This window comes from Antedon bifida, chromosome 5, assembly GCF_963402885.1.
Source record: "Antedon bifida chromosome 5, ecAntBifi1.1, whole genome shotgun sequence".
Taxonomy (NCBI): Eukaryota; Metazoa; Echinodermata; class Crinoidea; order Comatulida; family Antedonidae; genus Antedon; species Antedon bifida.
Genome location: NC_136230.1, coordinates 20,533,666 through 20,557,962, shown reverse-complemented (window position 1 = coordinate 20,557,962; position 24,297 = coordinate 20,533,666). Strand labels below are relative to the sequence as shown.

At 33.5% G+C, this 24,297-nt stretch overlaps 1 protein-coding gene across 1 annotated transcript; it reads left to right on the top strand.

The window, feature by feature from the left end:
• The first annotated feature begins 3,174 nt into the window (after positions 1-3,174).
• Positions 3,175-24,042, top strand: LOC144843753 (arginine and glutamate-rich protein 1-like). The gene is made up of 4 exons (XM_078700684.1): positions 3,175-3,680; positions 15,302-15,527; positions 22,017-22,100; positions 23,102-24,042. The coding sequence occupies exons 1-4, from the start codon at positions 3,343-3,345 to the stop codon at positions 23,261-23,263; spliced, it is 810 nt and encodes a 269-aa protein (XP_078556810.1). The 5' UTR covers positions 3,175-3,342; the 3' UTR covers positions 23,264-24,042.
• The last annotated feature ends 255 nt before the right edge of the window (positions 24,043-24,297 follow it).

The window sequence follows — 24,297 nt, the reverse complement described above, 5'->3', positions numbered from 1 at the left end:
AGCCAGATCCATTATATAAAGAGTTACGACAATGAAGTTTAGAAGCCATTTTTGTGTCAAAGAATTCGCAAGCTGAGGGCACGCGCGTCTATTTTGTATAGCGTTTTCCTGTAGTTCATGCATTATTTTTAGATTTTTTGTCTATGAATTAACGCTTATATTCCGTATTTTAGCAATTAATTTTTTTAATGTTATTAATTTGGTAACATATATATATATTGTGTCTATAAATAATAACAAAAGAATAAATGCCTAATAAATGACTGCTCTCTGGATGCAGCCAGAGCCATATATATAAAGAGTTACGACATTGGATTATAGTCACGTGATATGCAGATCAATTTGTGTCAAACTTGTCTCCGTTAATGCATGTAAAGTATAGGAGCAAGAAAATAGGCTTTAAACTTTTTCTTATATTTAAAAAATTGTAATTGCACATTTTACGGTGAAATATCGATGTGCACAGCGTACAGAAGTACTTGCGGCAAAGAATATTGCGCGCGCGTGCGCTAGTACATTATAAAGTTCGATTGATTGATTTTGGAACGAAACATCTCATAACTACGTCCTATTAATAACAATTATGTAATATTTTCAATTCATAATGCATGCTTTGATGACTAAATAAAATAATAAAGTGTCGTGGATATATTTGTTAATAATATATTGAATAGGGTATGAACAATATTAAAATAATAAAGGCAAATTATTACAAATGAAATGATGAACGAGTCTCTGAAAGTTTGTGTCAAAAACACACAGAGAGCCATATACTGTATAAAAAGAGGGGTGAATTTGTGTGTTTTTTGTATTGGTTCATGCTTTGATGTATCCTGACTTGCATGTAGGCCCTAGCATTTATTCTTTTGTTATTATAGACACAATATATATATGTTACCAAATTAATACCATTAATAAAATTAATTACTAAAATAAAAACGGAATATAAGCGTTATTTCATAGACAAAAAAATCTAAAAATAATGCATGAACTATAGGAAAACGCTATACAAAACAGAGCCATATATAGAGAGAGTTACGACTTTGCGTTCACGGATTTTAGAAAGTCACGTGGTGTGCACGCCGGCCATGTTTGTGTCCAATATGCCTATGTAGCGTATGGAGTCGAGTCATTTGCTTAAAAAATGTACAACATTCACAAGGCTTTAAATATCGAATTTAATATCAAAACAATCAATTTGTTTAAAGGGTTTTGTTAAGATAATAACGAAATCATAAAGTTACTGCGAACATGATTTTAAACAACAAAATGTAAAAACAATGCATTACTATAGAGAATCGCTGTACAAACTAAACGCGCACGCGTAGAGCGTGCATGGAGCGCACAACCAGAGCCGTTCCGAAATTGCTATTTTTGTTGTTTTAAATCATGTTCGCAGTAACTTTATAATTTTTCTATTATTTTAACAAAAACCTTTAATCAAATTGATTGTTTTGATATTAAATTCGATAATTAAAGCCTTTTGAACGTTATACATTTTCAAAACAAAAGACTCAACTCCATACGCTACATAGGAATAGTTGGACACAAACATGGCTTCTAATCCATTCAATGCCGTAACTCTCTCTATAAATATGGCTCTGATACAAAACAGAGCCATATATAGAGAGAGTTACGGCATTGCGTTCACGGATTTTAGAAAGTCACGTGGTGTGCACACCGGCCATGTTTGTGTCCAACTATGCCTATGTAGCGTATGGAGTCGAGTCATTTGCTTAAAAAATGTATAACATTCACAAGGCTTTAAATATCGAATTTAATATCAAAACAATCAATTTGTTTAAATGTTTTTGTTAAGATAATAACGAAATCATAAAGTTACTGCGAACATGATTTTTAAACAACAAAATGTAAAAACAATGAATTACTATAGAGAATCGCTGTACAAACTAAACGCGCACGCGTAGAGCGTGCATGGAGCGCACAACCAGAGCCGTTCCGAAATTGCTATTTTTGTTGTTTTTAATCATGTTCGCAGTAACTTTATAATTTTTTTATTATTTTAACAAAAACCTTTAATCAAATTGATTGTTTTGATATTAAATTCGATAATTAAAGCCTTTTGAACGTTATACATTTTCAAAACAAAAGACTCAACTCCATACGCTACATAGGAATAGTTGGACACAAACATGGCTTCTAATCCATTCGAAGTCGTAACTCTCTCTATATATGGCTCTGATACAAAAGAGACACGCGCGCCCTCAGCGTGCGAATTCCTTGACACAAAAATGGCTTCTAATTTTCAATGTCGTAACTCTTTATATATATATGGCTCTGGATGCCAATAGCCAGAGCCATATATATAAAGAGTTACGACATTGGATTATAGTCACGTGATATGCAGATCAATTTGTGTCAAACTTGTCTCCGTTAATGCATGTAAAGTATAGAAGCAAGAAAATACTTTAAACTTTTTCTTATATTTAAAAAAATGTAATTGCACATTTTACGGTGAAATATCGATGTGCACAGCGTACAGAAGTAATTGCAGCAAAGAATATTGCGCGCGCGTGCGCTAGTACATTATAAAGTTCGATTGATTGATTTTGGAACGAAACATCCCATAACTACGTCCTATCAATAACAATTATGTAATATTTTCAATTCATAATGCATGCTTTGATGACTAAATAAAATAATAAAGTGTCGTGGATATATTTGTTAATATATTGAATAGAGTATGAACAATATTAAAATAATAAAGGCAAATTATTACAAATGAAATGATGAACGAGTCTCTGAAAGTTTGTGTCAAAAACACACAGAGAGACATATACTGTATAAAAAGAGGGGTGAATTTGTGTGTTTTTTGTATTGGTTCATGCTTTGATGTATCCTGACTTGCATGTAGGCCCTAGCATTTATTCTTTTGTTATTATAGACACAATATATATATGTTACCAAATTAATACCATTAATAAAATTAATTACTAAAATAAAAACGGAATATAAGCGTTATTTCATAGACAAAAAAATCTAAAAATAATGCATGAACTATAGGAAAACGCTATACAAAAGAGACGCGCGCGCCCTCAGCGTGCGAATTCTTTGACACAAAAATGGCTTCTAATTTTCAATGTCGTAACTCTTTATATATATGGCTCTGCCAATAGCTAGGTGAATGCATTCTGGGTATTTTTTTCATGACGTCACATGTTCGTCGCCATTGTTTTTGTTGTATAGTAAAAAAGGAAGGCTTTCTCTCTTTTGAGTTTCTGATCTGAACGGATTGTTCTAGGCCTAGGTGCAGTGATAGGCAATGTATTCCTGACGATTTGTGCATAAATTCTAATGTAAATATTAACTTTCATACACAAAATGCCTCGTTCTAGAAGTAGAAGTAGTTCTCCTAAAAGAAAACACGGAAAAAAAAGTCGTCGTTCACGCTCCGGATCTCGTTCTACTAAGGGTAAGTCGTCACCAAAATCCCGAGATCGTGAGAAGTCGAAATCAAGAGATAAATCAAGAAGACGGCGGTCGCGATCCAGAGACAACAATGAAAGCAGGAAACGTAGGCGCAGTAGGTCTCGCTCAACAAGGTCTAGCCCAGAGCTAGATATGTTTGGAAGAGACATAAGTAAAAGAAACGCCGAGGAAGAAAAACGCAGAAGAGAAGAAGAAGAAAAAAAAAATGAATTGGAAAAACAAAGAAAAATGTGAGTAGGGCTATAAATATAGGCCTAGTATAGGCCTAGCTTTAGCTAGGCTAAAAAGGCCTACTACTACTAGTACCATGGAGGTATGCTAGTATTAGTAGGCCTAGGCTAGGCTAACTAACTAGGTCTAGGCTAGGTGCTACTGCTGTTCTGCACCACACTGTTAATATCTTTTTCTTCTGACTTCTCACCTAAATTTTTTTCTCACACTCAGCATTATGAACCATTCATTATTATGTAGGCCTATTGCCGTGGCAAAAAATACCGTAGCGGGACGATTTGGCCCGGAGACGATTCGGCACACTTAAATTTATTTATTGGTTTTGATATGCATTTTATAAGCATAAAATAAGCTTTATTCTCCAAACTTTATTTTAAGAGATGGGGTAGGCCTAGTACTACTAGTAGGGATAAAGATGCAATAAAAAGCAAACAATGTGAAAATATTGTCGAAAATGATCATTTTTTAGTCATGCGAATGATGTAAACAAGTTACGCCCTCTGTTGGCCGCTTGGCGAATGCACAAAAAAAACAAAGTTTTCGAAGTAAATAAATTGAATATAAAATTTAGTTTTTTTAGTAATTTATTTTATATATTATATATCAACATTGTCAATATCAATAAAATATGTTAAACACCTTTAAAAACTTGATACAGTAAATACCAACAAAAATGAATATGAATTTGGTCTAAAGTGGGCCTAATCATCCCACCAAAAGTGGGCCGTATCGTCTCGGGGCAAAATCGTCCAGGATTCAAAGATACAGTACCGTATCCATACTTCTAATACTAATAGGGATGTAAAATTAAAAGTTAATATTTTTCAAACAAATTATACATTGCCTTTTAGTATTTTGTATCAATATTGTAATAAAGAAAGAATTATGAAAATATGACTTGTAGTTTTCGAAATATAGGGTTTAAAACATCGCCGAAAATGATCATTTTTAGCCATGAACGATGTAAACAAATTGCGCCCTCAGTCGACAATTGTATGAACTGAATTGAATGAAGTCATTTTTCGTAAAAATAATTATATAAAATCACGGTTTTAATGTATTATATTTTGTATATATTTATATTGTAAATTTCAATAAAATATGACATTACTTAAATTTATTATATAAAAAAGAGTGTTTATTTAACCTCATTCAAAGAATTTCAATGCATTATTTTCCTGTGTAATTGTACAAACCTGAGCCCACGTGACTTCACGGCACTCGCGAGAAAATTCCTCCACTGTGTGTTGATTCGCGTCAACCAATCAAAGGGGCGAGAATCCAAAATCGTTCAACCGTGAGAACTGCGGAGCGGTCGAAAGCGGAGGTTTTATTGGCTTACGATGACATAATTTTTTGGGTTTTTTTTTTACTTTTTATGGAGGTATATTTTTGCGCGATGGATGTTTCGCCCCCACTTTTTTTTTTTCGATGGAGACTTTTAAAATTTGAACCAGAACAAAATTTACTATGTTCAAAATATTATTGCCGATGACAAAACTGAGTTTTATATCTATATTATAAGTGAGAGAGTTTGTACGTCTGTCTGTCTGTTTGTTTGTTTGTTCGTTATACAAATTTTGTTACTGCACGTAATCTTACATATGGGGTATCAAAATGACCGCAATTGTACCGGGAATGTTCTAAGCTATATTTGAACATCATCCGCCATCTAGGATCCAAGTTATGTGCCAAAATGTGGTCAAAATGGCCCACTTTTCCCCACTTTCGATGTTTCTGCATGTAACCATACATATGGGGTATCAAAATGATCGCAATTGTACTGGGAAGGTTTTAAACTGCATTTCAAAAAGTCCGGGGATTTGGTGGGAGAGGGGGTTTGGGAGATAGGGTGTGAGAGTTGGGGTTCAAGGGATAATGGGGATTTTACATAGGCTAGGGGTAGTAGGCAATCAAATTGACCAGAATTGTGGTAGGAAATTGTTAAAAGTATTTTAATTATCACTGGCAAGGGGCTGGGAGTTTGGGGTGGGGATGTAGGCCTATTCACCATGACTGAAACTGTACTAACTACGGAAAGCGGAAATACTGGCATAATGAAGTACTGTATGTGATTGGAATTTGTACCTTGGAAAAGTTACTATATTTGAACTGTCCAGGGGAGGAATTAAGGTTTGTTGATTGTGGCTGGGATGGTGAGAGGAGACGTACTTAAACCATTATTATGCCTATCATAGCTATGTACTGTATACTCCTCTCAATTTGAAGCTTAAGTTGTCCTTCACAGGGAAGAATTTTGTTTTTAAAAAAGAGTGTGGGATGTTCTTGAAGAGAGATGGAGGTTGGTGAGTATAGGGAGATACTGGCGTCGGGTGTTGTGTACTGAGAAGGCTTCTCAAAACTAATTTTGAAGCCCGCCCTGGGGCGGGTATAATTGCTAGTTGTTTATATTCAGACGTAATTAAAACATTAGATTTAATTGCCACAGAGTGAAATTGTAGGGCCTAACTAATCCGTCCAAGCTACCACCGCCTCACTTATCGGCAATGGTCCGCCATCTCTCGCTCGACTCATCTATCCAGGAAATTACCTATCGCGAGAAGCATGATGTTGGTCTCAATATAATACTAAATAGTGGGCTGATTAATAGTTTGAAAACAGCTTACAGCATTTCTTAAGTGAATTTTTATTCTACGTATTCTTCCTTGATAAATCCTTTGCCCATTGCTGTAAATAAATTAGTAATTAAAAGTAATTAAAGTTGTAATGCGAAAAGTGTGTACAGGTAAACCATAGGCATAAGAAAACCCATCGCCCAACAGGACCTCGTGGTGTGCCGAGGAGATGTTCTTCTCGAGCGCGAGATCATCGTAAACAAAATTGGTAGAGTCCATTAAGTATTGGATGTTTACTATTTACAAACCTATTAAAAACGCGCTTCAACCACTGTGTAGGCAAAATATTTATTTTGTTAAATCCCTAAACTAAATTGTATTCATCTCTTATTTTGCCACATATTCAATATTGCTGTAACATCTGGCATCCATATCGTAAAGAAAATATAAAACAAATTGAATTAATCCAACGTCGTGCCACCCATTTCATTTTAAATCAGAAAAGGCAAGAAGACTCGGATGAGAACAGGCTCATCGTCCTTAAAATGTGTACTACTGCTGCTAAGCGGGATTATTTTACTATTTTATATGTTTGTCGTTTATTATTTTACATGTGTTCCAATAGTTCAATTATACTTGACAATATCCAAGAGAGCTCTCGCCATGTTGAAAAAATGTTCTTTATTTCTTTAAGAACAAGTACGGATTCGGGAAAATTTAGCATTTGTGAGGATCTGGAATTCCTTGCCTTTGGATGTCAAAGATACATTCGTCTGAACTCTTGGTCCTATTTTAAGAGAAAGCTTAGTAATCACCTTAATCAAATTCATGATTGTAGTAACTTAATCTAAAGTGATTTGATTAATTAGTGGGTAATTTTAAATGCTGTATATTATAATCTTAATCCTGTATTCATATTTATTATATAATTTTTTTTATATTTTTATAGTGCAATTTTATATAATACAATAATTAGTTTTTAGTGCATATCTGTATGAATGTTGGAGTTGGAGAGGCACACCGTTTGGTAGTAGTCTTTGACAGCTTTTGTCTCCACTTTTACGTTATGTTTGTATTGTCTTTACTGAAAGGAATAAAATAAACTAGAATTTAATTCGTCACTTTGACGAATTATAGGTGATCATTTTTATCATTTTACTGAAATTAATTTTTTTTAAACATGCACGTACGTTAACATACGATCGGAAAATGTTGATGTATGCCATTAGGTATCCCAATGAAAGCGCACAGAGGGGTATCACTTTTGAAATATTAACAAAATTCGAATAAGTAGTATGACTTTGATGGTAAATAAATCGTATTCACTCTTAATTAATACTTACAAAATTTATATTGTTTGAAAGTACTTGTTTTAATCTATGTATAAGTGTGTTTACAATTAAAATTAATGAAGTAGTCGCCGAGAAAATGCGATTTTAAATCGGTTCTAAAATCCCGTCGAGCCGATTTCCGCGCGTTGAAAACCTCATCGGAAAATCCCCATCAGTTTTCAAAACACGATCGCACGATTACCATTGAAGCTAGCGGATTAATTTTTGTTGTATGTTATCAGGCTTTAAATGAGCTTTAATTTGATATGAAAATCGTCTTTTATAAATAGATTTTTAGTAACGAAAAGTCAATTTTTGTGACAAAAATCCAATTTTGAATCACCGTTTATAGAAAAATATTATGGATTTTGGTATTAAATTATAGCTAAATCTACATTGAAATCGATAAAACATAGATTACAAACGTATTGTGCATGGTAATTGTGCGAACTACATTTTAAAATGGTGCATGAGGCGTAAATCCCGTTCAGAATTTTAAAGATTCAACCATTATAATCCGGTGAATATTGTAGTGAGTAAAATATTGTACTGTGAAATACGCGCTAGTTTGTTGTGACGTTTTCCGTTTAATACATTATTGCACCCTATCAGCGAATGGTACGTTCCATATTTTGAACACGTTGTTTAGTTTTCCTCGCTCGAGTTCGGCCAGCTCGACGCGAGATGTGTAACAGCAGCGATGTCGGAGATTGACATGTCCTTTTCTGTCGTAGAATATCTGGTTTTACGCATTAATTTAACAACATAAAATTGGTGTAATGTGCGGAAGATTTATTATGCAAGTATACAATGCAAATGCGTTAGGTTTAAATGTACCGAAGGAATTTATTAAGCTAATTTACCAATGTTACATTTGACTCTGTATACGGCGACCGAAAGTCATTAACTGCGACCGAAATACTTTTACGGGAGCGACTGCTGATCGCGAGTAAGCCGTTACTTGGCCTAAACTTTAGCTCCGTATTTCAATTTAATAACGTACTTACGGTTAGAAATACGAAAAGAAAACCATTTTTATAATGTTATATATACTATTCATGTAAACAATTAATTGTTTTAATTAACATTGATTATTTTAAATGAGTTTATTTTGACCCATTGTGTGTTTGCCTATTAAAGAGAGCATCTTAGTCCGGCTTGGATTTGGTGTCATAATCATACGGCCCTAAAATTTTGTTTTACGTATTCAAAAGTTATATATAATTTAGTATTTATGATTGAAATTATGAATATAAAGTATATTAAAATAATATAATAATCATACTTACCTAAAATTAGTGTGAAAGAAAGGAAACAGTACACACAGTTTTTAACATAGTTTTTCATTTTTTTTTTATAATTTTAAATTTCACCATTAAAAAAATATTTTTTTTTTCATATTACACATATCAAATATATTTATTAATGAAATATACACTACATTCTAACAAGTACAAAAAAAATTAAATGAATTAGTACAGTAGTTCAAAAGTTACGAAAGATAAATTAATTGAGCAAAAAAATATAAGATTTGGAAAAAAATTTGGCACGTAGAAGCGCTGTGCGCCCTCTTTGAATTGTGTATAACTTTGACGAAAAATATGAAAAAACTACTTTTTCACTTCAACTGGCCATATGTTAACGTCACAACATCCGATAGGCTTAATTTTTATATGAATTAATATCTACATTTCATCAGCTTTCATAATAAATTATAATCATCAAGGTAACCTTCAATTCTGAAGAGCTGTAAGATATTCAAATTTACTGCGAAGGTGAAATTACACGGCCTACGTTATTCAAGTTTTTACGCGTGATGACGTCATTAAAATGAAGATAGTGTCAACTCATGATAAAGATAATTAATTAAGCAAGCACATACTGAAAGTTGTGCGAAATTCGAGCACACATAACCAAGATGCGCTCTGTTGAATGTGATAATCTACACAAAAAGATAACAAATCCTAATTTTTAAATTCAAGTGGCCATTTGATGACGTCAAAACATTTTGTACGTAAAATGTGTACATGAATTCATATCTACAACTCAATGGCTTCCAGAATAAGTTAAAAAAATCGGGGGTCATCTTGCATTCTGAAGAATTATTTTCATTTTAAAAAAGACCTATTTTTCACCATTTTCAGAAATTTTGTAAAATTAATGTGCGCATTTTGTCATTTTTAACGTGCTCGTATAGCGTTATTTTAAGTCGGAACTGACTCAAATTTGGTGAATGTACTAAGGATGGTGAGTAGAATGAGATTTGTAAAAAAAATTCATATTTTTTACGCTTTTTAAGTATCGCGCGCGCAAAATTTTTTTTTGCGCAGTAATTTTTGGAAACACGCAAATGGCCTAATTCATGCTCTAAATTGATCAAAACCTAATTTTGCGCGTTTTAAATTTTTAGCGCGTGATTTCACATGCATGACCTTGAAACGCGCAACTTTTTATTTGCTAATATTTTTACCCTTAATCTGAAGTTTACGTGTAGTGAATTTCATTAATATGTGATAATGAATTTTGGAGATATGATTGATAATGTGATTTTGCAAAATGGCGTATAAATGTCGTCACGGATGAGTGATCACGCTGGAAAGCTTATTAGGATTAAGTTATATTATTTGAAAGATATTCTGAAATTTTTGTAATCATTGACATTAAACTTTTTGAGATAATTGTTACACAAAATAGTGTACAGAAACAATAAAAAGAAAAAAAAAAACTAGACATGTAACTCGTCACTTTGACGAGTTTGGTTATCCGCCGCGCAAGTGGTGCAACATTAACATTAAGGGGATAGGTTGAAGACAAAAGGAAGTGTTCACGTTGGCATTATGACCTGAACTGAAGAATATGATATGTTGTTATTGCTGAATTTTATTATTTAAATTCATATATAGTATACACAGTATAATCTGTATCCATATCACATACAGTGTAGAATAGGTGAAATTACGGGACCCGATATTTATTGCAATTTTTAACATGTTGACGGTTTTAAAATGAAACGCGAAGGTAGCATTTCCGAAAGGAAATTATCTCAGCAACAACGTATTAGCGTGTAGAAGAAATTTGAATACGTGAAATATTGATGCGCGCTCTTTTAAATGTAATGAATTATGACGCAAAAGATGAAAATACGACCTTTTTTATTTAACTGGCCATATGATGACGTCACAACATCCGATTGGCAAAATTTTCACATGATTTCGTATCTAAAATCCAATAGCTTCCAGAAAACGTTTTAATCGTGATTATCAAATGTTATTCTTACGAGCTATAACAGATTAAAATTTACTGTAAAGATGAAATTAATGCCACACGTAATTTAAAGTTTTAGGAATGATGACGTCAAAAAAATTAAAATATTTATAATTCATGCGAAAGACAGTTGATTGACCTAGACAATATCAAAATTTGGGTGAAAATGGAAAACGGATAAGTGGAGATGCGCTCTATTAAATGTGATGAGCTATGACGAAAGATACAAAAATCCTAAATTTTATATTAACGTGGCCATACGATGACGTCACAATGTCCGGTTAGCCATATTAATATATGATCCGATATCTACAACTCATTAACTTCCAGAAAATGTCATCCACAAAAAGTTGACCGTGCAGTTTAGAAATTACGACTGTTTAAAAAAAGGCATAATTTGGACAATTTTTAAAACTTTTTCAACAAAAACTCGCGCAAATTGTCCAATTCCACGTGCTCGTATGACGTTACTTTAAGTCGAAATTGTTTAAAAGTTGGTAAAATTACTAGAAAAGGCTGAAAAAACATAAATCACGTGAAAAAAAAATGTTTTTAATGCTACGTGCGCACCGCACACGTAAAAATTTGCGCACGCGCGGGAATTTTTTACATGCTTAAAACGACATGAAACGAGTAGAAACTTGACTAGAAAATAATTTAGCGCATTTTGAAATTTTAAATGCGCGTGCGCGCGTAACTTTGTGTAAAACACGCAATTTTGGTTCGACAGAAAGTTAGCGCATGATATAAATTAAATTTGTGCAAAGTTTCAATATAAAATGTTATTTGGTTTTTGACCTATGTTAAATACGAGAAAATCGTTAAATCGCGCGTACGTCACGATGCGCAATTGTAAACACCATGAAAGGCTTCGCTTGACGACGTTACATAAATGTCAAAATGTTAACATAGTTCACAAAATGTTATGTTTGCAAGTTTCAGAGAAAAGCGATACACAAAAATCATACAGAAAGAAAGAAGATAAATAAAAAGTTGATGATGATTTCGTACAATCACAAGAGGTTTTCCTGCAACTTCGTTGCGGAAAACCAATAAAAAGTTGATGATTTCGTACAATCACAAGAGGTTTTCCTGCAACTTCGTTGCGGAAAACCAATGATGATGATGATGATTTCGTACAATCACAAGAGGTTTTCCTGCAACTTCGTTGCGGAAAACCAATAATAAAGATTTTATACAATAACAATAGGTGATCATTTTATTCTAAATGATCACCTAAAAATAGTGTATTCTGTAATCACGATGTAATCCTCAGCGACGTACTAAATGCACATGATTTAATGTGTTGGGAAAATGCTACTACATTACATGATTTACGGTGCTATTTGCGTGTCCTTGAAGTAAATCGGCGGCGTGTAAATGAAACAATTGTTTTGACCAAATTGGTTCCTATTAGCCGTTGTCGACATAGCGATCGGCGGCTAGCTTGGCTAAGCTAAAAAGTACGTATTTTTACACAAATTACACTAGCATTTGTAGTTTTGAAATTTTCAACTAGCAATTATGAAGAATCTACTACTAGCAAAATGCTAGTTTGCTAGCGTGAATTTTCGAGCCCTGCTCTGGGGCTGGGCCGAGCCGCGGAACTTTTCGTCGTACTTGGAAAAAAAAAAGAAGAGAGGCGGCTGGATAATCAGGAGTGGGCGGTGACGCTTAACAAGTATGTTTTTTTATTTGGCCTAATTACTGTACAGGTACTCTACCCATGCTAGGGTCAAATTTGCAAAAGGTCAACGATTTTTTTTTGCAAAATTGTAAATTCTTTAGCAAATTTTACAAACAGCGGAAATGGCTAAATTTTTCGTTTTTATGCAAAAAAAAGTCACTACACTGGGCTCGCACTGGCCGATCGCCAAGTCGCCATGGGCGAAAACGTTTCCAGATTGGCGAAAAATAAAACGGCTACTTTAGCCATTTTGGCTATGACATATGATAAAATAGATAATAAAATAATAATTTTGGCGAAAGCATAAAGTCCAACTAAAAGGTCCATTTGTCGATCTTCAAGCATTTATTTTGTTCGTTATCATGTTGTTTACTTCAAGCTCCATTTTCGTCAACTTGTTTTGTTGTACCAGGCGTCTCTTTGTTATTTCAATATGATGGAGATAGCAGAGGTAGACTGCACAGAGAGACAGACATTACACGACACATGGATGATGGAGTCTACCCAAACTATCACGTGTTGCGCTGCACAAGCGAACGACGACTCGACAGCCGACGGTCGGCTATTTACCGGGATTGTCTATTTTTCGATAAGGGTGTTCTTTTCAGATTAAAAAAAAACATAGTATCTTCAATGAATGATCTTATCAAAATCAATATTTATGCGTTATGCATTTTAGGCTCCAATAATGTAGTTTCATATTTTACCCTTAATAAAGTTTCCTTGTGCGTGCAGTGCGTCAGTAGAGTAAACAACAACATTCGGGAAATGGTAGAGTCTAACGGGGATTTAGCTAAACACACACGTGCATTTATTGCGGACTATATAAACAGCAAGGCCGGCCGCCGGCTTCTGTGTTGTTGGGTAATAAATAATCGAGCCGGGATGGTATAAATTTCTCCCCCGACAGAAACGCCTTTTCCCTGTGCTTTGGCCTATATTATCTGCACGTTCAACAACGATACGAGTGTTCGTTTGCTAGAAATATTTTTAGCATATAGGCCTACGACGTACCGTCGTACATAATTTTGTAGGCCTAGGCCCCTAGCCTAGGCCTGCGCTACTGCACTTTCGCACCTCTTGAGCATACCCAATTTAAAAACATTCACCCGCTGCGCGGCGGTGACGGTGGGTGACCGTGAAAGTCTTAGGACACGATTTTCGCGTGGTATAGTACGGAAGCCACCAGCCAAGCGTAAAAAACAAAAATAACATACGTTCAGGGGATTTCAGAAAACTGTAAAATGTTTCTTATTAAATTGATAACTGCATGAATGCTGTATGATTAAAAACAATTTGAACAATTGTTTTGATCATATAAAATACAACAACAATTATTTTTTAAAATCAAATATACAGTGATTTAGGCATGGCTCTCTTTCCCCAAATGCCTTACAAAAACGTTCAGGGAACAGTGTATAGACCTATTGACATAGATAAATTAACTAAAACGTTTTTACCATTATATTTCAACAATTTTTAATTTTGGCTAATGACCGATTCATTTGGCTAAATAAAAAAATTGAACTTTAGCCATTTTGGCTATAGATAAACTGATTTGACTAAAAAAATATTTTGACTTTCGCCAAATGGCTAAACAAAATGAAATGTTAGTGCTACCCCAGCTACAGATGATAGGATCCATCGTGTACATCTCGGAAGCAAATCTGTCTCTTGGGAAAATTGCATGACGAACATATTTGGGGGTGGGGGGAGGGTGGAAGGCCTCCTCCTTCCTTTTTTGAAAAAGGCAGGACACTAAACATAGGGATAACGCTGTAAAACTATCTACCTATCTACCTGGATTTTAAGACTTAAAGCATTAATGCTTCTGTGCCCCTCGTGACCAGAACATATTCTTCTTATATGGGCTGTATTTTAACGGGTGGTTAGACCAGTGCTTTTTTAGTGCGGTTTTGAATTGGTTTAAATTCAATTGCATGTGTATCTAATTTTTGTGGACATAACATCGTATACCTTTGTCAGAAGATTGACCTTAAACTGTAGATGTGCAGGAAACTTTGTGATGACGTTAGACAGGGTTAGATATTAACAGGCGACTAACAATTTTGTAATGTTTGGCGACCTACAAATCAAAACCTCCATAAATCTTTACATTTTATATGACCAAGATAAGCTACAGTATGATCATCCCCCTGCCCTAGTTCAAGTTAATTTAAACTCTTCCCAAGTAGAGAGTAATGATTCCCTGCTCCTTCATGGTAGCCGTGCAACAAGTCACCAAAAAGGGGATTCACCTGCCTGCTGGCTTTCATCAAGCAGGAATTTACTTCATTACCTCATTACCCCTGATTTCTTCCAAAAATCCAGAGTTGGAGAGTTAGCGGACGAACTAATATAATATCGGTCTAGATTGAAAAGTTATGTGTAGATGCAAAGCAGTAATTTCTTTCTGTGCTGTATGTATAAATTATAATGTATACTATGGTTTGGCTACTTAATATTATTATGACACTACGATACAACGTTATTATTAAAGTTGTTATTTGATATTGTTAACTTAACATTTGTGTGATATGTTTGGATTAAATCAATTAATTCGTATTAGGGAATTTGGTTTTTGAGATTTTAAAATAACATTTGGTAGTGTGTGATTCGTTTTTTGGGTGGTCCATTTTCTGAGATTACATTACTGTATACTGGCATGTACATATATTATTTTTTATTGTAATGTAAGGTACAGTTCTAAAAATAAACTTTTTTTATTTAAAATAAAAACCCATGCTTTTTCATATTTTAAGTCGTCAACAAGAGATGGAAGCAAAACTAATTGAGGAAGAGGTAGCACGCCGAGTTGAGGAAATGGTTGAGAAGCGAGTACAAGAAGAGCTTGAGAAAAGAAAAGATGATATTGAGGCAGAGGTTCTAAGGCGGGTTGAAGAAGCTAAACTGGAAATGGAAAGAATAATGATGGAAGAAATGGAAAAAAAGCGACAAGAAGAATTAGCAGCTCAGAAAAAAAAAGAGGTAATAAGGTTTTCAGTGGATTTTTGGCGGCTCTGACCAACTCTTCCTTATTTAACTCTTCCTTACAATAAACCTTTTTTTCTTTACAGTACAGATACTGCATTGCAACTTTGTAAAGTTGTCTGCACGTACAGGTTGCATTTTAATTAACTCATCGCCTAAACAAGTTAGATCCATGATAATGCAATGTTTAAATATCAACAAATGTACAGTTAGTATGCCCAATAGGGGTATTCCACAGTAATTGCGACATCGGTTAAAAAATGTTAAAAATTGTTTTCAACTCCGACATTTTCAGAAAATAGATACATTGAGTTATATGAATTAAAAAAATTATTGACACCGTACTTCGAAATATATTTATTTCATGTCAAAGATTGAAAGAAAGTGCAGTGATTTTGTCATGGACATTACATTTGAATATTACCTATATTTTTTTTAAATAAAAAAAATCCTAAAATATTTTAGTTACAGTAGATGTTTATTAGATGTACTTTTTATGATTTGTGTTAGGTTTTTACTTTTAGAAAATTTTCTTTAAACAGTATATTTTCATAATTCCTGTCTTAATAAGGACTTTTAGATTGAGTGAACGTGCACACGACGGTCACGCCCACATGGACGTGTCCTCAAACTAAAAATAATTGAATCAAAGGATCTTAAAATTGCTATACTTTATCAATATAGGATAATAAAAAAATTCAACTTAAGTTTTTTAAATATAATTGACATTTTAACACAAAAGTTCCGTAACTCAAATTACTGTCACTCGCAATAAATGTAATTGGTTTTTAAAACATACAATGAATTTAAAGTCAAGAAATTGAATATAAACAAATAATGCAGCTATATATTACTAAAAAGGACGTTTTCTTGTTTTTTTTTTGTTTCAATTAAAAAGTTATTAAAATTTATTGTTTGAACGTTTGCATGGTGAAATCAAATGTTGATATAAGTTTGCGGTACACCATGTATATTAGTTCTGAAAGAACTGTTGAGTTTCATGAGGACGATCAAAGCATATTTATCGAAACGTTGAGAAACTCAATTCAACCCGACACGCCTTTCCAAACAGAGTCAAAGTTGTTGTAGCGCGTTTGTGTCATGCAAACGGTTTCCCCCTTTGTCTTGCCACTTCAATCAAAACATCGCGTTTTCTATTATCTCCGACTTTTCTTGCAAACAAATCTGGGAACCCCCTTTCGCAGCAAACAACATCACATCACTGTATAATAACTACTAGGCCTGGCCATAATTAATATGGAAGCAAAAAAACATCTAATAACGGTTTTCGTAGATTTGAAAGTGAAATAACATTTACAGGTTTGGGGCTTTTAGCGCAATGATTATATATTAAAGTTTGACCGATCGGCAGTTCACAACAAAAAAACATGAGCAAATTGTAAAAATAACCGAAATTTACCTGATGCTAGACCTAATTGATCGCGAGCGAGTGGCGGTCTATAGTATCCTCATATATAATATTTTGACAGTATTAATATCTCTATTTACTATTTCATATAAAAGCCAAAAAATGCCAAATTTTAAAATAAGTGGTACTGTACGTCTAGCTAGTAAATAGTACTGTATGATAATCTATACTGTGTACAAGCGTTAAATACGATGTACTGTGCATGTGTGAAAATGTGAATTAATGTCACTTTGTGAATAGTATTTCCAAACGGGGGATAAATATATGAGGTGACAGCTTTATACGACAGTTTTCACCGTGTAGCTGCTGTACCCACGTGTGTGTATCATGCATGCCTCTGTCTGAACTATGTTTTATTTACTAATGTAATGAACGATGTTTCATTTTAAAATTGCGTCATGCCCGTTTAAATGAAATATGCATACAGTACAGAAAGAAAATACTGCAACTTCTCCTACGAAGTAGCTTCGTAGATAGAACATAGGCTACGTTGTTGGCTTCGTAGGTTCCATTTTTTGGCTTCGTAACCTCAATAAACAACTTTCAATGAGCTACGTTCTGAACTTCAATAAATAAGTTTGTAACATTAATAAATAACCCTGCGATGTTCTTCGTTAAGTAACAAGGTGTCATAATGAATGTGTTAATTTGGCTGGTGGGAGACCAAGTTGTAAATTACTAAAAAATATATAATATTTTTTAATCGTACTTGTTTCCTTCGTGCGTGTTTACCTACTCAACAGCGAATATTGAAATAGAAATTTCCCACGATGTAATGTAGATATACGATGCAACACAGGTGCACCTCAATGAACAAGGCCAACTAATAATAATAATAACTAGATTTGAACTTGTCAATCTCGTGCAGGGAAGACTAGTTTCGAAAATGGAACAGTCCACTGCGGGGGTATCCAACCATAATTTAACGCTTCAATTCAATACTAAATTAGCCAGATTTTGATAATGAGAAAGACTCAAAAATGTAATTTTTTATAGGAAAAATTGACATTTGAGCCGGATGTACATAATAATAATAACCGATTGACATGTCAAAATAAAAAGTATTTAAAGCCTGATAACACAGGCCCGTATCCAGTGGGGGTGCGTTGTTTAACTAAAGACAATATCATTATAATATATACAAAATTTACATTATCAAACAAAAATATGTTAATATAAAATGAAAAAATACCGGTAATTAAATTACGGAATCTGAACTGACTACAAACTCGATGTAAAACATGCGCAGTCGATCATGTGACGACAAGCAATAGCTTAGCGCTTCATGTACGCGGTACGCGGTAAAGTGTTTGCTGGAAATACAGACAACCGGCGGTAAAGACGTGTCTGGAAATACAAACACTAACGAATACGGCGCCTAAACATAGGAAGGAAGGCCAACTCAGACAGCATCTTACGACGCTGTCTGAGTTGGCCTTTAAACAGCATGAAAGCGTTAAGTTCTGGTGTCCATCGTTCAACTAGCCCAAGCCACAACAAAGAGTCTTAAATCAGTCTTTAGAACGTCAAATAACGCAAATTTTGCCGGGGCCTTTGCCCCTGGACCCTGACCGGGGGCCCTTGGCGGCCCCCTGGCCCCAGCCATTGTTGCTCGCTTCGCTCGCACCCCCCCCCCCCCCCCATTATAAATGCTGCATACAGGCCTGTAACATGCAACAAAAATTACTCCACCACCTATTATGGCCGCCGTGCGATCGTGTTTTGAAAATGGGTAGGTGTTTTCCCAAGTTATTTTTAGCGTGCATATTTTGGCTCGCCGGCTTTTGTACCTCCTTTTTAACTCGCGTTTTCTATTAAAATATTTAATAAGCATCGATAAAAAATATATATAAATAAACCCTTAAACAAGATCCTTCTAGACATATACAGTAAGTTTTTGTTCACATGGCTACATAAGAAATAGTATAATTTTTAAACTTCAAAGTCACTTTTTGAAATTTCACGAACATGTTCAAATCGCGGTAACGAAAATCCGCTTCATTGGAATACCTATTAGCAATTACTTTTTAACCAAAATTTATGTTTTACCCCAAAAATAAGTAGTTAGCAAAACAAATTGACATATTAGGTGTGTAGTACACTACACAATTCAGTAACTTTTAAGTTGGTTTGATGAGGTTTGCTTTTTTGGAGGTTAGCTGGGGTTTGCAGTGTTTAGCAATACCCCTAATATCATGACAAACCAAATCGATGGGAGAAATGAAACAATCTTAAATTATTTTCATGTACCAGGGATGTCACCACGGTGGTTGATGATGGTCGGCCCTGTCCACCTCTCGGAATTTTCCGACCACCATTTTTATGTCGCCAAGCACCACTATATTTACGCATGTAGGTCGTAGCCTATTGTTCGTAACCTTTTATTACGATGTATTGTTATTATAATTGTCAACGCGTCGATTGTAGGGTGGTTTGTAGGGTTAATAAACACCATTGTCATCGCCTTTAAGAAAAGCATGGACAATGCAAATTAACAATGTACGCCGTCGAGTAGATAAAAAACACCACGAAGAAAACGATTAATAATATGTATTAATAATGTTTCCGAGTAATTTACAACTTGGTCCTCCGTCAGGGGCGGGGGGTGCTCGACCACCACTCATGACATGCTGGTGACATCCGTGTGTACATTATACTAATAAGAGTTGTGTTCAGTATTAAACAATCACAGTAATGTATGTATTTTAAATGATTTTTCTTTTTAAATTAAGGTTATAAAATTAGCATATAATAAATAGAGATTATTCCCTACCTGGCTGCTTAGTTGTAGCTGATGCTAGCTGCTGGTGGTATTTACCCATTGGGGTCTTATTTGGCAGTTTGCTCATATAGGGCTAGGTTAGACCTGTAATAATGTTTAACACAAAACTCGGCAACACCGTCCCGATAATAACCATACCCCAATATATAATTCAACCCAAGAAAATAGTTGTCTCAGCAGTTTTCTTACTCATACATACTGTACTCTTTTGAAACCAAAAATCAATATTTACATTTACAATTTGCCAAATACGGTATGATAACCTACATCATTCTTTTATCTGATGTTTGCCGTCTGCAAATCAATTTCTATGTTTTACAAGTCTGTAATTTTCAGACAAAAATTTAAATACCTATTGGCATATAAACATAATAAAGTCTAGATGGTTCATTAAATTGTAGTAAACAAAACATAAACATTAAAGTTCAGACATATCATACACACACATTGGTACTTAGAATGATTGTAAATGATAATCAACCACAGTGCTCATCTTAACTGGCTCGATTTTGTTTTCATTTACTGAAAATGGGATTAATTTCCTAAAATTCGCTGTCATAGACTACGCATAGCAAACATTGCTAAGGCAAAGCTCTATGTGGGTGCTACAAGATTTTTACAGTCTTTCTACGTCCAAGACAAAGTCTATGCATTCAAATGTTGCATCAGTTAATATCTGTACTGTAAAGGTCTTATAATTATATACATTGAAGTTTTAATACCTTTCTTAGGTACTGTACATTATTACTGTAACATAATTGGAAAATTTAGATGTTATTTTGTACTAGACCTTTGTTGTACTGCAAAACAGTTTTTATATAGTTCTTTCCTACAGTCCTATGTTTTTTACAGATCATGTTTTAAATATTTAGTCTGAAGTAATACCCAAGAGTTGGTCAGGGCTGACCACTAGGCAGCTCCAGTGCAGGGCAGTAAAAAATGCTGGTATAAATTGTTTGTAGTTATTCTAGTTGTTTTAAATGCTTTAAAAATTGACACAAATTAACAAGAGAATTATTGAATATAAATTTTAAATGGACAAGGGGAAAACAAAATTTGGATCTTAAAACCAGCATTGAATTTTCTTCCCATCATTGGTTGGCTTTGCCTAGTTTAACATTAACATACATATCTGTTTGTCTCATCAGTTGTTTCTGTATCTCCTCCCTGTTTTTTCCTGGGAGGAGCACAGAGTAAAGCAAGCATATTTATTGGAAATGCACAAGTGACAATTTCAAGTACAGATGTTTTTAAGGTACAATGAAGAACAATGAAGAAATTAATTTCACAGAAACTTTGGATTTGGACAAAATATCAAAAACATGGATAAACCTATATTGAAAGATTTTTCAGTGGGTGAAAACATTAGAAGATAGATGAGCAGCATCATTTGTCCATCCTTTCGTCAATGTAATACTATCTGGATTACATGTGAGAAGTAATCCCAAAACTACAGTATATTTGATTTTTTTTTTTTTCATTCAAGAATAAGACTTTTGTTTATACGTCGAAATGTAAATAAAAAGGTATAGTAATTTGTAGGTATACAAATAATTATTTATGGTGTTCCTATGTAATATTGGTAGTTCATTTGTGTGAAACAGTGTTTAATGGTTTGTGGTATATAAGCTGTACTGTAAACAGTACTTGTGGTTTTTGTTTTAATAAAACAAAATATAAAAAGTGTGCTGGATAGCAGTGTATTTATGTGAAATCTGAAGTAGGAGGCTTCCTGTGCAACATTTTAGGTAAGTGTTCATTATTATTCTAGGGTCTGAAATCGTGACCAGACAGAAGACAATAACACTCAAGCCAACCGTTATTGTTTTAGGTTATTTCAGGCCCTTGCATTTTGTAACTGTTTTGTTTTTTACCTTTTTCAATATTTTAAAAATTGTAATAAAATTTTGTAAATAATACTACCATTACCAATAAGAAAAATATAATAATTAACTTTATATAGTTAAAACAATGATAATAATTATAACATAGATTTTGTTTATTTGAATTTTGTTTTTGTTTTCTTTTTTGTTTGCATTATAACATATTGATGAAGGTTATAAAATACAATGCAGTGAACCACACTCAATTTATACAGTACAGTATGTTTGATGTTTAACCATATTGTTTTTCCTACAGGTTTTCATTCTTCTGTTTCTATTTTTAGAAGTGCAGGTACTAGAAAGAATATTACAGTATTTTTAAAGTGTTCATTATCTTTTTTTAACCAAAAAATTATGCAACTTTACTTACTTTGTTTCTTTCTGATTTCTAGGAAGAAGAGAGAAAGCAACGTGAAGAGCTAGAACGAATTATGCTAGAAAACCAGAGCAAAATTGAAGAAGCACAAAGGAAATTGGTAAGATATATTCGTAGGAGTATGAAGCTTAAATATTTGACAAATTGTTAATTTGTGAGTTTTTTCAGACTCATTTAAATTAGTTCAAGGTCCATCCAAAACATTTTATTATTTTATTTTAATTGATTAGTAATATAGTAGTCATGAAATATTAAGATTTGTGTATCATTACTTTTCAATAATGTTATTTTATATTCAATTACCCAAAAAATAAAGATCAGGAAAAAAAGCTATTTAATAAACCTTAACATGTTTACTTTGAGAAATTGCTTAGAGTTATATAAAAATCAATAAATAAAATTTTATAACTTGTGGACGAAATACTTATACTATTATGTAATATCCTGGATTTATAAAGTGCTTTATTAGGCTACTGAATCTAGCATATGAGCAGGACAAAATTATAGGCAAAGGTTTGTCGCTTTTAAATGAATGTATGTTGTCCTGTCAACCCTCCGTCATCCACCGCATTCATATTCAAATGACCATAAATATGCAAATTAGCTATAAAGCCCATATTTTCACGATATCTCCTTAACTAATAATCCATTTATCACAATTTTGTGGCAAACCCTATGTTTTCAAAACCCAATGAACACATTGAAAGCATTTTCAGTTACCAAATACCATGTATAACAGGTGAAAACGCAATTTAAGTAATGCTTGACTGATTTTTGTCAAAAAATCCCTTTTTTTTGACAACTTATCTTCTATATAATTGACTACCCTTTCTATTGTTCTTATGAACCATGAACAATATTAACACTGAACAGATCACTAATGACCTTGTATGTAATTTCATTTGAAAATTACATCATATTGACTGAAATGTATAATATGATTCGCTATTTGATTGAAATGAAATAAATAAACAAACATAGTACAGTACTGTACTATGCATTCCGTAAAACCTTGAAAAGAAGGCAATTTCAGGGATTCTGCATTGAGATTTATTTGGAATTTACATTTGAAGTTCTTAATTACAATATTATTCATTCTAGGCGGAGGAGCGTCTGGAAATGATTGAAAAGCAACGAAAAATGGATGAGGAACGGCGTGCATTCGAAAAAGAACAACAACGTCGTAAGAAACAGGAACAAGAGACCATCCTAAATAAAAAGAATGCCCGACCGAAAGTATCTTTTGGTTTCAAAAATGCATGACATTCTCTATTTATTTTATGTACGAAGGCAGCAAGGTAGTGAAATGACCATGTGGATCAGGGATAGACAAGATGTTGCAGAGATAAAAAAAATTCATGAATTTAATAATTCTATAAAGGTGACCCTTCATTATTTTTGTAATTTTCAGTACTTGCCGACTTGTGAACCCTCAAAGTTGCAAGTTTTCTACTACCTACATTTGGTATAACTACTATTTTGATAGGTTATGAATACCTTCTAAACATGTTTATCATTTTTATGTACAAACTGCTTTGCATTTACCTATTTGTTCAGAAACTATTTCTTAATAGATATTTTCAAAATAATTATCTTTTGTCAATCTGTTATAACATTTTTAGATCTTTTGATTTTTTTGGATAAAAATGTTCATCACGGACAGTGACAGGGTGATCCATTGATTATATGTATTTCTGTTGTTATTTGTGTACATTTTGTAAAAATGTCTAGTTTCCGGCACTGCTTAATAATAATTTGTGTAATTTTGGATTATTTAAAAAGAATAATTTTTAAACTGGCAAACATGGCACATAAACTGTTTTTATTATTATTTATCATCATTATTACTACTGTACTAGTAAAAATTACATAAATTAGTTGTAATATCTTGACACAAGGATATCCAGTCCCAGCTGAATCTACATTAAATACAGCAAGAGTGCAGTATTATAAGTGATTTACTAATCAAGTGAACATGGTATGGGAGACAACTTTATGTTAAAATAGGATGGATATAATTAAATTTTCTAAAATATTTGTACTGTAGTGTGACAAAGGAAACCTTTTATCTTTCACCTCATGAAAATATTTGCCCCATTGCACAAGGAAAGAAAGCGTTGGATATGGCCTTACTGCGTTGAAACACCGGCTCTCGTCAGATCACCGAAGTTAAGCACCGGTTGCGTTCTGAATGGGAGACTGTCTGGGAATAGCAACGGGTGCTGTATACCATAGAATGATGGTATAATGATATCGGACTAGCATGTGATAGGCATGGATTTAAGCCTATATGTACC